The sequence below is a fragment of the Arachis stenosperma genome, chromosome 1 (assembly GCF_014773155.1).
Source record: "Arachis stenosperma cultivar V10309 chromosome 1, arast.V10309.gnm1.PFL2, whole genome shotgun sequence".
In the NCBI taxonomy this organism is placed as follows: domain Eukaryota; kingdom Viridiplantae; phylum Streptophyta; class Magnoliopsida; order Fabales; family Fabaceae; genus Arachis; species Arachis stenosperma.
In genome coordinates, this window is record NC_080377.1 from 128,359,105 (window position 1) to 128,374,159 (window position 15,055).

Here is a 15,055-nt window from a genome sequence, read left to right on the forward strand (position 1 = left end):
CAGATACATCAAGTACTGTATCGATGTGCCATGGCGAGATTACATGTTGCACGGTCGGGCACAAAAACATCTTCAGCACCAGTAGGATGAAGTGTCTCCAGAACTTCATCTTGTCATCTTCAATATCCATTGCACATTGAGCTGTATAGTTTTCAATCAGTGATATCTTTTTTTAGTTGACACATGAGCAGCATTCCTGCCATTGAAGGGTAGGAAATCGTCAACTGCAACATGGATATGTATAAAATAGGACAAAATAAGCAGTGTCATAGGTAGAACATAGTAATGATTATGAGACCGAAACAAATATGACCAATTCAATGGTGTGTAATAGGTAAAGGTATACTCACCCACGTGCGGAATACCGAAAACACGTTGAAAAAGCTCTAGCACAATGCGGATGTTCCCATTTTGTAGCTTGAGGGTGCTCGTTTCAGTGTCATAGAATTTGGCCAACATCACCATTATGCCTTGCCTCACTTGCCACCTTGGGACAAACTTCAGGAAACTAAAACCAATTTCTTCTATCACATCAAGTTTTGCTTGAGCCTGGTTGGTTACCAGTTCTTTGAACAAGTCCGCAATATAACATGGTGAGCATCTTGTCTCAAGTAATTTCTGTAAAACATACCACGTGACTATCAGAAGCAAACAACTGGTAAGGAACTATAACAAGAGCACAAATTTGTGGATGAGATTTTACCGGCTTTCCCATGTATATAAGGTGGTCTCTGCATAAAGAGTAGAAATTGATTCCAAGTATAAACTTCTCTTGTGTTGCCGAAAGTCAACTAAGCTAAAAGTACAAAATATTGGGGGAAATAGAGTCAACATGTAAGAACCTATTATAGTGGAACGAATAGCGAAAAAAATTGAAAACACCCACATAAATTCAGATTGCGAAAATCCAATGTGTCCTACCAAACATGTAACATCTACATGTATAGTAACATAATCAAATTGCGGCAGCAAAAAAACTCCTAGAAACATTTCATAAAAGCTAAATGTATAATAATGTATCCAATGTATGTACGGAAAAATACTTGTATGCACATTTCATAAATGCTAGATATGATCAAAATATACACCAATTTTAAAATGAATTTGTTGTTATGTGTGTCATAAGAAAATTCACCTCAAGACACAATAAACTATGCAAATTAAAAAAAACATATAGAACATTAACACCACCACATTTCAGCTTCTGTGTTTTCTAATTCAACACAGACACATGACTAAGAATAACAATACAAACCAGAAGTTTAACCAACGTACACTATCACTAAGAGAATTGCTAACCTGACCATCAAATTTAGACACACCAATTAGAAATTAAATTTGCTAACAAAAAGCGCAAGAAACAGCCCATAAAAGCTAAATGTGATCAAAGGACACCTCAATTATAAAATCAATTTACGCCATTGCTCTTGCCACTCGTGAATCATGAGGCAACCAAATATTTAAAGAAACACATATAAATCTCAATGCATTTTTAAAATTAAAAAAGAGGAAAGCAATTATTTAACCTATTAATAAACTAACATGTCCAATCTGAGTACGGAAAAACACTTTTACACACATTTCAAAAAGGATAAATATGCTCAAAAGATACACCAATTTTAAAGTGAATTTGTTGTTCTGTCTGTCATAAAAAAATTCAGCACAAGACACAACAAGCTATGCAAATTAAAAAACATTACCACAAGACCACGCTTCAGCTTCTGTCTTTTCTAATATAACATAGACACATGTTGAACAATAATAATACCAACAGTTATTAAACCATCGTAGACTAAAATGAACAAGATACATCTGATGTAAAGAAGGTGCACTCTCAAAGGCAAATTATTAGATACACCAATTATAATTTCAATTTGCTAACAAAAAGCTTTTAGAAATATTTCTAAAACAGCTAAATATTAACACAAGCCACACCAATTGTAAAATCATCTTGCACCATTGCTCTTGTCGCTCGGTGAATCATGAAGCAACCAAATATTTACAAAAACACATGTTGATCTCAACGGATTTTTAAAATAAAAAAAGATGACAGCAATTATTTAACCTATTTATATAATCACATGTCTAATTTGAGTACAGAAAAATACTTTTTTGCACATTACAAAAAGACTAAATATGCTCAAAATATATACTCATTCTCAACTGAATTTGTTGCTCTATGTATCACAAGAAAATACACCACAAGACACATTAAGCAAATTAAACCCAATATATATATATAAAGAAAAATTGCTAAAATGAACAAGACACATATGATGTTAAGTTGGTGTACTCTCAAGTCTCATCAGCAAATTATTAGACACACCAATTATAAATTTAATTTGTTAATAAAAAGCTCATATAAACATTTCCATAAAAGATAAATGTTAACACAGACCACACCAATTATAAAATCAATTTGCGCACCGCTGCACTTGTCGCTTGGTGAATCATGAAGTAACCAACTATTTAATAAAAAACACATAGATCTCAATGCATTTTTTAAAACAAAAAATGAGGACAACAATTATTTAACCTCTTTATATAATAATATGTCCAGCTTGAGTACGGAAAAACACTTTTACGCACACTTCAAAAAGGCCAAATATGCCCCCGAAAGAGATACCAATTTTTATCTGAATTTTCTATTTTATATGTCATAAGAAAGTTCAGCACAAGACACAATAAACTATGCAAATTAAAAAAAATAAACATTAAGACATTAAATTAAGACCACATTTCATCTTCTGTGCTTTCTAATTCAACATAGACCCATATTAAACAATAACAATACAAACAGTAATTTAGCCATCAAACACTTTCGCTCCCCGAATTTCTAAAATGATCAAGACACATCTGATAAATTATATTAAATTTATCAAATTATATTATCACATGCATCTATCCTAAATAAATTATAGTACTAAAGTATCTGTAACAATATTAAAATTAAAAGATGGGAAAAAGGTACTAAAAAGTATGAGACAACAACTTTGTTACGAAGGGTGACCACAGAGGCACTACACCAAATAATGTTTTAGAGTCTCCAAATAACACAACACAGCCACAAGGGATAAACTGAAAATCGTCCCAACAACAAAAACTATTCAATAACTGATAACACCATTTTTGTCAGATAACTGATAGAAAATAGCATGCGAAACCACCTTAGTCCAGGGAACAAGTTCAACAAAAAAAATAATTCATTCACCAATTCCCAAGTTTTTTCACAGCCAACAGACACAGACCCATGTTTCATCCTTCTCAATCCAAATGTAATGCTCAGAATTAGAAATCTATATCAGCACCTAGTTTAAATCTCAAAGACCCACTTACCTCTTAGTGTGGCGGTGGTGCCGAAGGAAAGACACTCTTCTAGTCGGACTTATCCGCGAGTCAAGGAGCGGTGCTCGATAGGAGGGCGAAGCCAGAAAGCCATGGGGTTTCTAGTGAACCCACACGGCCCGATGAATGCAGCCGCGGTGTGTGGTGAGACGGTGCGAGGTTGCTACGTGGTGTTGAAGGCGGACAGACAGATGCGTCTTCAAGGCACCTTCGACGATGACATGCACCAGAGCCGGCGGCTTCACGGTGTCTATGGGTGCGTACTCTTGACATCGTGGTCAGGTGGTCCGCATGGCGTTGACTTCTCTTGACGGCAGAGACCGGCGAAGACGGCAACAATAGAGGTTATGCGGCACTGGATGCTAATAGGGGGGTTGGGAGAGATCGTCCACGATAAGTCAATGTGGGTCTATGATAAACTAGGTTTAACGAGGTAAATTAGGTTTAATCCGGGTTAACTTGGATGTGGCTTTTGTAAGTGAATGGACTTGGTGTCCAGCCCAACTAAAGTTGGCAGATCTTGGCAGAAAGAATGTTGGTAATGTAGCATAATTTATAATGAAAACAAAAATTCAATGCAATAAATATAGTTAATCAATCTTGGACAATATCAATAGAGAGGATGATAATGAGTATTTACTTTTGTTATTGTCGAATGATAAACAAAGCACTTTCATTAGAACTATACGAAATTCTGTCACTGAGATCACATATCAACAACAGCGTCTCATTGACCGCATTCAGTAATATGTGGATTATCGCAGATTCCAAATAATGATTGCTTTGATGGAAGGATGGAGGACAATGACCATGATGGACAATGACGCCTCAGCTAGAATTTTTTATTCACTTTTTTGGGACTCATACTATAGAATAAGGGCACTATATCCTTTAATAATAATATTTTTTATTTAAAAAAATTGTTAATTTCTACTTCAATAGTTACCCAAATAATGATAAAAAATGTGGAGTCACTATTTTATACCCGCGTGTACGCTAAACTAAATCAAAACAGAACTCTTTTAATAACAGATTAATTTTATCCATCATTAGCCATTTTTTGTTTGTACATTGATTTTTTTATTTTATCATATGTATTTTTTGTGTCTGATTAATGGATTCACAAGTATTAATGTGTCTAAACATATCTTGTTAATTCACTATTTAGCCATTAACAAAACTATTTGTGAAAATATTTATACTTAAATATGTAATAATTAAATTTAAAGTTTAACCAGTGAGTAATAATTTTACTTGCTTTCAATTCTTTTTAAATATTAGTGGTTGAATTTATAGATATTTTTTCATAATTCATGAGTAAAATTTTTAAACCTTCTTACTCTTATATTAAAACCAATTTAAACAAGTACAATCTAACATGAAATAAAATTTGTCTTTAAATTACTTTTTTTATTATCATAATAAAAACTATTATGAAGAATAAATTTTGTTAAAATTTACATATAAATGCTTTATAATATAGTATCATATCTATTATTGGAATCAAAGTAATATGACCAATATTATTAATTGTTGAAACTTACCAATATATTTTATCTATTTTTAAGTTAAAGTAGTTATGTTTATACTTAAAAATAATTTCATATTTTTATTAGTTTAAATACCTATCAAAACTTTTAAAGATAAGATAAACGCATAATATCTTGTCTCTTGTAGAATGATAGAAAAGATTTGTATCTAAATTCTTGAATTATTGATACGTAAAATAACAATTATTGATATAGGTTATTTCCATAAAAAAAATTTTGTTGCAATAGAAACAAAAGTAATATTGATTATTCAAGAATTAAAGTTGATTTCTTCATCCAATACAATTATTTCTTCACCAAAAGCAAATCTTGATTATGTGTAAAAAATAATTTAAGATATTACTCAAACATTTATCAAGTGTTTTATAACAGTACATATTAACTAAGGAGTCTTTTTCCAAATTATGAATTTGATTTTAACTAACAACATTGTTTGAGGGTGATCAAGTTAGATCTTAAATATGAAATCCTCAATTACATTTGATAGTATTTTAAACCGTAAGTACACTCTAATTCATCTATGATAAAAGAATAAAGATGCAATGTTACTTGAATTAAAAGTTAGTGCATTTCATTTTTTGAATGAATTTCAACCGAAATCAAGCTCCAAAGAAATGTTGTTGTCATCATATCCCATGACCATAAACAAAGGCAAAATTTCTTTATTTTACATGTTTAGTACTATTCTTTATTGATATGAAATATCATTGAGAGCTCATGCTAATAATTATGGTCTTAAGATATTGTTAGTGTTAGAAATATAACCATTCATGTTGCCCATTTCTATGAGCTTAAACTTTTGGAAGAAGTGATATCATGATATGATATCAAAATTCTATGTCAACAAACCCAAAAGAGATTCTTGCTTGATGGGATACGATAGAAATATAAGCATTTATATTGTCTTCTCATATTAGCTTAAATTTTTAGGAGAAGTAGTATCATGACAATTAAAAGATATTCAAGTGACAAATAATCTATTGACATATGATATTAAATCCTATGTGCTTCATTTTTTAATAGTATCATTAAATTCTCTATCCTCTTGTATCAATCCAAGAATAAAACATGCATTCGTAGAAGTAGCAAGAGTGATTAATTATAACATTTTTAAAAATCATTAATTAAATTACATAGAGTGAACACTCAACCCGGTCTCTAATCATTACTTTAAAGGACAAAATATCATTCGAAAAAAAATCTCAATCTGGAACCTTTTCTTAACGTAATGAGACAATATGATTCTTCTGTCATCTTTGCCGTTAACTTGTAGCGAAAAATTGCTTAGCTGACATATTAAGTGACATGTTGTTATTGTCAAATTGGTTTGGGACCTATTTGTCTCTAAATCCAAATTACTTAGAGACATATTTATCTCTATTTACTCAAACAAAACATTGTCATTTTGACATCAAATTAGTCATAGATTTATTTGTCCTAAACGGATTTTTGATACAGCATTTTTTCAAATTATTTTTTTGAGTAAAGTAATCTTTTTATCCCTAATATTTGGAGTACATTTTAAAGTTATCCTAACATTTAAATCGTTCTATTTAAGTATCTAACATTTCAAAATCATGTCTTGTTGTTAGTGATTTGTTAACAGAATTGACGGTAGGACAACATTGAGATGATAGGGACTTAAATAAGATGAAAATATTGGGGATAAAAATGATAAATTACTCTTAAAAGAATTACCAAATAAAGTAAAATGAAATTAAATTTTAACGAAATAAATTGCATTATGAATTTAAGATTTTTACTCATCATGAAATGCTTGTAGAATAACTAGTAGATAAGCTTTTGAAACAAAAAAATAGCATGATAGATGTATATTAAAGTGTAAATTATGCATTTTTGTTTCTAATGTACCAAAATTATTTAATGGTTAATTTCAATAAATTTTTAGTTTTAATTGTAAAAAAAAATAATTTTATCCTTCAATAATAGTAATTTTTTACAGTACATATTTATCTAATTATTTTTTTAATAGTATCTAAGTAGATTACTCTTAATTATATTATTTTTCTTTTAAGTGAATTTATTTTTTTAATTTTACTTTTTAATATTTTTACTTATCCTGAAATGCTTATAAAATGACTAGTAGATAAGCTTTCGAGAGAGAAAATAAGAGCAAGCTACATATATAATAAAGTATACATTATATATTCTTTTTTATAATGTATTGAACTCATTTAATGTTTAATTTAATAAAATTTTAATTTTATCCTTTAATAATATCAAATTTTTACAGTAGATAATTATTCAGTTATTTATTTAATCATATCTAAGTAAATTACTCTTAATCACACTACTTTCATTTTAAATAAATTTATTTTTTAAATTTCAATCTTAATTAAATTAGGAAAAATCACATAAACAAACTGAATGAGACTCAATTGATTCGATTTACATTTTTTCAATATGAATCTAATTCAATTGATTTGAATTAGTAGATGTACTAGTAAATCAAATTCATTAGTGTCGAGTTACTATGAAAAAACATTTTAGCAAAGTAGCCCATAGGTAAATCAAATCAATGAGTTTCGATTTAGGTCCCATGGTAAAACGAATCAAGATGCTTTGATTTCTAGCCCATGGTAAATCGAATTGAGTGAATTCGATTTATAGCAAACATAGCCCATAGGTAAACCGAATGTAATAAATTTGATTTACTAGTATTATCCCTATATATAAATTCGAATTCAATTATTTTGAATTACATTTTACAACTTCCTCCACCCCAAACCATACCGAAGAGAGAAAAGTTGTGCAACAATACCACAAGATTCAAAACTGCGGAAATAGAAGACAATTTGGATCGTATCTATCGATTGGACGGAGTTGTCCATATTATTGGTAGCATCCATGAAGAGGTTAGTGAATGAATTTTATTTTCTTTGATAAAGATCAAAATTGTTAGTAATATTAATTCTCTTAGAATTTGATTATAAGTGTTATCAGAATTTTTAAACTACAAGTGGTAGTTAGAGTAGTGATTTAGTAATTTGTTAAAATTTTGAAACTACAACTGCAAGTTAGAGGAGTAATAAATAACTGTTAATTAGAGTAGTGATTAGAGATTCTCTTAGAATTTATAAGGTTTAAATGTTAGAAGTTTAGTTAGAAGTTAATTTAATTTAGTTTAATTTAAGTCTAAAATGTGAGATTAACTAGGCGCTAGAAGTTTAGTTAGAATTTAATTTAATTTAATTTAAGTCTTACATGTTAGATTAAGTAGGTTCTATTAGAATTTAATTTCAGGTTTGTAATATCTTTTACATTAATTGTTATGGTTCTTAGAGATTTTTTTATTATTGTGCAGCCCCACCGATGTAACACCAGCATGAGGAGGCAGCACAGTATGCTCCTAAATGATAGGATCATACTGTATTTGCAGATGGCCAGCTTAGCCCATATTGCGAAACTCCACGATTACTGGTTTATGTTGGATAAGCCGCTAGTTAGTGCATTTGTGGAGTGATGGCGTCTAAAGACGCATACGTTCCATATGTCATTTGGGGGGGGGGGGTGCATGATTACACTACATGATGTTGTGTACCAGTTAGGCCTCCTGATCGACGAACAGTACATCAATGGATATTTGATGGACTTCAAGAGGTATATTGAGGGCGACCGATTTGCATGGGTCTACTTCGAGCAGCTATTGGGTGTGTTACCTCTGGCGGACTGCATTGACAAGTTCACTGTGAAGTGCACTTGGATACAGGAGACATTCCTTTCCTCAGGGCGCAGACGAAGAGACAGTTAGGAGGTACGCAAGGGCGTACATCATAATGCTGTTATCGACCCAACTCTTTGGTGACAAGTCTGGTACACGTATGAATATTCGGTGGCTATCGTACGTAGCGAGATTAGAGAACATGGACAGATACAGCTGGGGATCTGCAACTCTCTTGTAGTTATACCGGTACTTGTGTCGTGTGACTAACAGAAACGTGGTTAAGTTGGCCGGTCCATTGCAGCTCCTCCAATCATCGATCTTCTGACGGTTCCCAGATTTTAGGCCCGATGGGTTTGACGCCTTTCATTGGCCGTTGGCGATGAGGTACTTGGAACTCAGCTAGACCTGCAGTGTCCTGTGAATCTTTGGTCCCGAAGCCGAAGTCTACATCCGGGAACCCATGCATGTTGTCTCATGGCATCTAAGTCTAGAGTTGAAAAGTGCGAGGGATACTGCTGAGTTTCCAAGCTCGATGCTCCACCAACCCCAACAGGAATACTCCTCCTTATATCATCATTACTATCATCATCAATCATGGCGGACTCCACATCATCATCATCCCACAGTACATTTTTTCACAGCATTTAGTTTTCCAAACTCTCCAGAAATTGGGATCACAACATGAGTATTCCTGTTATCACCTATTTTTACGATATCATCGCAGTTTAGATCAATTGCAAAAGATGGAGATGCCACCAAATCTTTCGCATATGCCATTACAGGCAGATATGAAGACGCAACAACAGGGGTTGAACTATAAGCTATTGCCACTGGTGCTAATTGATGATTCTAGTTCGATGCCTCTGAACTAGAGACCACATCCCAAAACTTGGCCAATAGTTCATGAGTTCTCACCTCGAGAAATTAGTGACGACAGTGAAATAAAACTTGCAAATCGTCGTCACTGTCTATTACAAATGAGTCGTACTTTATCCCATCGTGAACAACAGAAATCGAAATTCTATAAAATAATTTCTCTACTCGTTTCATTCCATACAGTACCAATTTCTAGAGTATGGTATTATGAAAATCAACAGAACTCGTAGAAGGTCTGATAAAGACACTCAACAAATTCTTATCAGTAAATTTTATTCCTTCTTGTGTTTTTTTCTTAATCGTCCCTCTATAGTGCATTAGAACTAAAAAATTGTTTCCACTCTATTAAACACGATCCTACTTATATAGCACATACTCCTTAGTAAATCGAATTAAATGAATTCAATTTAATCAAAATGCATGCCTATACTAGTTAATCGAATCAATATGAGTCGATTTAGTGTATGTAATGCTCTTCCTTAATAAATTTGATCCTAATTGATTCGATTTACATTGACTTGGTTGCTATATATGCTAATTCGAATCATATTGTTTCGATTTATATAGTAATGGCGAAGACGAGACATCCATGAACCATGTTTACATTTAGGACATTTATATAAAATTAAATCTCATTTGGTTTGTTTACGTGATTTGTCCATTACATTACTTTTATTCAAAGTAAATTTATTTTTATTAAGAGTAAAATTAAAAAAATAAATTGAATAAGTATCTATCGTAAAAAAATTGATATTATTAAAAGATAATAAAAATTTATTTTAAAGTTAAAAATTAAATTAAAATTAAAAAATTCGTATATTAAAGACAAAAGGTATAATTTATAATCTATTATATATGTACCTTTTTTTTCTCTTTTCTATAAATTTATCTACTAATCATTTTACAAGTATAAGTAAAAATTTTGAATTCGTAATTAAATTCATTCCATTAAAATTCACTTTCATTTTATTAGATTTGGTAATTTTTTTTAAGAGTAATGCATTATTTTTGTCTCCTAATGTTCTAAAAGACAATTTTAAAACATTAGAAACCTAAATATAACGATTTAAATATTATGGATAACTTTAAAATTTACCCCAAATATTAAGGACAAAAAATAATACTTACTCTCATTTTATTATTGTTACGATATTCATTATATTAATGTTATTCTTTTGGTTGACGATATTAACGGTAAATAATCAATTACATTAATTATTTGGTTTGACTAAAAAATATAAATTGATTTTGTTTTAATTTATATTAATTTTTTTGTTTTATATATTTGAGTAAAGTATTGTTTTTATCCTCAATGTTTGGGGTAAGTCACAAAATTATCCATAACGTTTCAATCGTCCTATTTAAGTCCCTAACGTTTCAAAACTGACTTAATGTTATCCTGCCGTTAGGGATCTATTAACAGAATTGACGGCGGGACAAAATTGAGACGATTTTGAAACGTTAGGGATTTAAATAGGACGAAAACATTGGAGACAAAAATGATACATAGAAATAAATTTTAATTTTATCATTCAATAATATCATTTTTTTACTATATATAGTATTCAATTATTTTTTAACCACATCTAAGTAAATTACACTTCATCGTATTACTTTCATTTTAAATAAATAAATTTTTTTATAATTTTACTCTTAAAGATTTTTAGTTATCCTGGAATGTTTGTAGAATGACTAGTATATAAACTTGTAGAAAAGAAAAAAATAATATATATACAATAAAATATAAATTATACCTTTTGTCTCTAATATATCAAAATTCTTTAAAATTATAAAAAATTAAATTTATTTAAAATGAAAGTATGAGATTAAGTGTAATTTATTTAGATGTAGTTAAAAAATAATTGAATACTATGTACAGTAAAAAATTAATATTATTAAAAGATAAAATTAAATTAAAATTTTATTTTTATGTATCGTTTTTGTCCCTAACGTTTTCGTCCTATTTAAGTACCTAATGTTTCAAAATCGTCTCAATTTTGTCCCGCCGTCAATTCTGTTAACGATCCCTGATAACAAGATAACATTGAGTCAATTTTAAAACGTTAAAGACTTAAATAGGACGATTGAAACGTTTGACACAACTTTAAGACTTAACCTAAACGTTGGGGATAAAAACAATACTTTACTCTATATATTTTGATTAATAATTTTTAAAAATATTATAATTAATAATGTATTTAATTTAATTAAAATAAATATCAAATTATTTAATATTTTATTTAACCACATTAATTATAACTAATTAATTATATCAATTATTTAATTTGTTTGAAATAAATGAATTGATCGTGTTTTAATTTATATTTATTTTTCGTCTTATGTATCAAATAAATTATTAATAATAATACTTTAAAAATTATTAATCAAAATACATAGAGTGAACACCCAAAAATAGCGGAAGAATTGCGTTGTCCCATTGCATTAAAGAACAAGGACCGGATTCAACTTTTTTTTTTTTTTTTTAATTAAGGGTTGCTTTCTTTTTTCAGCTAATGGTCAGGGATGATTAGACGATTACAGAAATATATAAGACAACAAAAAAATAATACAAATTAAAATAAAATAATTCATTTATTCTAATCAAATCGAATAAATAATTAATTAATTAACGTAATTAAATGAATCAAATATAATAAATCAGAAAATAGCTTTAAAAGTATGCCACATTAGCTATGTTATTAATTAAAGAAATTTGATTTTGATAATGTATAATAGATATAAGGGTAAAGTACTAAATTGGTCCCCTAGGTTTGGACGTAATTCTGTTTTGGTCCTTATTAAAGTGTTCTATTTGAATCCAAAAAAGTTTCATTTAGCATCAATTTAGTCCCACAATGAGATCAAAATTAAATAATTAACAAAATGTCCTACATAACAACAGTACAAGAACAAAATCGATAATTTGGAGAACAAGTACAAGCACTAGAGGCATAAAATCAACCATTGATACATCAATACATTTATTTATTATTTTTTTATAATATAAATAAAATATTTTCTATAAAACTAAAGAAAATGATAAATAAATGTATTGATGCATCAATGGTTGATTTTGTGCTTCTGGAGCTTGTACTTGTTCTCCAGATTATCGATTTTGTTCTTGAATTGTTGTTATGTAGGATATTTTGTTAATTATTTAATTTTGACCTCACTGTGGGACTAAATTGATGCTAAATAAAACTTTTTTTGATTCAAATAGAACACTTTAAACTTTAAGGACTAAAATAAAATTACGCCCAAATCTAGGGGACCAATTTAGTACTTTACCCTAGATATAATAGATAGATAAAATGGTATATTAATAGACTAATAGATAGTATAGACTAATATATATATAATAGCAATAAATATAAGATCAATTAATATAGAAAGTGTTTACTTCTTCAATTAAGGGGTTTAAGATTCAAGTTCTAGAAATAAAAAATATATATATACAAAAATGAGTAATATATCTTTTCCATATTAATTGAATAATGTGAAATAATAATTAAGAAAAGAGTTCTAATTTTGGGGTCACCAAGAATCGAATTCTTGATCTTTCGGATCTAAAACTCTAATACCATGTCATCAAACCACTCATCCCAAAAACTTAAACTAATGGAAAAAAATAATACTAATTATTATATCTCTAATACTGAATCGGACATTCCTAAATTTCTATTGTACACAGTGTATAACTATTCTATTGAGTCCCTATGCTTCTTCTTAAGGAAAAGAGAGAAAAAGGTCGAAAGTAGAAACTCTATCACAAATCCTCGTACATACTACATAAGACTATGCTTGATCTATTCATTACATGTAAAATAAAATGTAGGACTTTGCTGAAGTGGTGATATATGTTTTTCTTTTGTAACACAAGGTGGTTAATTTGAACAGCAAATTGCATCAAAGAATGGTTCCCTTCAATTTTGGTAGCAAACCCACTATGCTTTTCCCCCATGGAAACAACTTGCAACTACACAGGGGCTCTCTGCCTATTAAGTATAAACAAACCAAGTGAAAATCTACTAAATTTGAAGTATGAAGGGAACCTTAAACCTTGTAAATTAGACCAATTACAACTACAAGAAATGAAACCAGTTGGGAGTAGTGTGTCCATGGAACAATCTTCTGTCCCCTTGATATTACGCTTCCACCAGCTGAGAATTGAGTCACAAAACATAAACCACTCAAATTAGTTACACAATACAAAGTGATAAAAAATTCAAGGTAGATTGAAGTTAAGTAGAAACAGAAAATAAACATAAAAAGTAGAAACCAAAAGTTTTGAAGTTGTTAACTTACCACAATCTCTTGTCGAATTTGTAGTACTTGAGCAAAGACACAAGAAACCTTGTGTATCAGCATCAAAGCCACAAGTCCCACCAGATTTCTCACAAGTTCCACACCCCACATCAGGCACACTAAAAGAAAGCTTAATCCCATAAACCCAATCCAAAGGTCCCACACCCCTCAACTTTCCCGTGTCAAACACGCTCGTATAGTGCGTGCAATCCAATATATTCATGCTCATGAACTTCACGGTGTTGTAGCTTGTGAAACAGCACGGTGGGGAACTGTTAGTTGTTGACAAGTGGAACACCCTGAAAGCGTTGCAGGAGCCGTAAAGCTCGTCGCAAGTGTGGCCTTCGAAGTTGAAGCAGAGGTACTTGTAATGGTTGAGAACTGGAGAGTCTATGGAGCAGTTTAGGAGCACGAAAATGGTGTCTTGTGATGGTGGGATTATGGCGGTTTGAACTTCTGTCATGACCAAGTCATGGTGTGGTTGAAGGATGGAGCATGTGGACATTTCGGGGTCGTAGATTACCTACATCGATCCCACAAATACAAATACGAAACCAGCATTGAATACGATATAAAACTATACATAAATACGTATATACACATACAATAGTTAAGCATAGTAGATTACCATGGTTTGTTTGTTGTAGTCGATGGATTGAACCTTGTAAGAACCAGAAGGGGTTTGAAAGAACAAGTTAGTGCTGCAGTTAAGCATGTTCCTGAACTGGGGTGCACCGCAACCATCTTCTAAGCCAAATGGGTAGTTTATGGGAATGTTGCCACATGAGTTCTTGCAAATGGAGAGTGCAAGAGTAGTTGGAATAACAATGGCTTGTAGTTGTAGTAGGAATGTGAATACGAGAAGATGCATCTTCATGTTCTAGATTTGGAACTAGCTAGCAACAGTGGAATATGCTATGCTATACGCGTTTTTGGACCAAAGGAAAAGTAAGATGATGAGTGAATTTGGGATGAAGAATTTAATTTTACAAATAAAAAAAAAATGGTAGAACAAAGATGTATATTATAAAAGTCCGTAATTTACTCGACTAGATTTTTGAACGTTGGAGCACAGGCTGGTGTATGGGATCCACATTTGAAAAGTTAAAAGCTAACTGGTTTACCAGTCTATCTCGTGAACATGGTTTTCTCAATTACATCATAATATAATTTAAATTTGGAAGGCCTATATCAACATGGGGATGTAGCTCAAATGGTAGAGCGCTCGCTTTGCATGCGAGAGGCACGGGGTTCGATCCCCCGCATCTCCACGGATATCATTTTCTGTTTTGGC

At 30.7% G+C, this 15,055-nt stretch overlaps 1 protein-coding gene and 1 non-coding gene across 2 annotated transcripts; one reads left to right on the forward strand and one right to left on the reverse strand.

Moving 5' to 3' along the window:
• Positions 1–12,980: 12,980 nt before the first annotated feature.
• LOC130941712 (uncharacterized) lies at positions 12,981–14,708 on the reverse strand. Its single transcript, XM_057870291.1, has 3 exons — positions 14,390–14,708; positions 13,762–14,284; positions 12,981–13,616 (listed from the first exon to the last, which is right to left on the reverse strand). Exons 1-3 carry the CDS (start codon positions 14,636–14,638, stop codon positions 13,510–13,512), a joined length of 879 nt encoding a protein of 292 aa, XP_057726274.1. The 5' UTR covers positions 14,639–14,708; the 3' UTR covers positions 12,981–13,509.
• Positions 14,709–14,959: 251 nt separating this feature from the next.
• TRNAA-UGC (transfer RNA alanine (anticodon UGC)) lies at positions 14,960–15,032 on the forward strand. The gene has a single exon. It is a non-coding gene; the product is annotated as a tRNA-Ala (tRNA).
• Positions 15,033–15,055: the final 23 nt, after the last annotated feature.

What these genes read in the sequence shown, in the direction of transcription:
- LOC130941712 (XM_057870291.1), bottom strand. Translation starts at nt 14,638, where the DNA reads ATGAAGATGCATCTTCTCGTATTCACATTCCTACTACAACTACAAGCC. An exon ending in ACTACAACAAACAAACCATG is followed by an intron (nt 14,285 to 14,389) that starts GTAATCTACTAT and finishes GGATCGATGTAG; the next exon opens with GTAATCTACGACCCCGAAAT. An exon ending in AAATTCGACAAGAGATTGTG is followed by an intron (nt 13,617 to 13,761) that starts GTAAGTTAACAA and finishes CTCAATTCTCAG; the next exon opens with CTGGTGGAAGCGTAATATCA.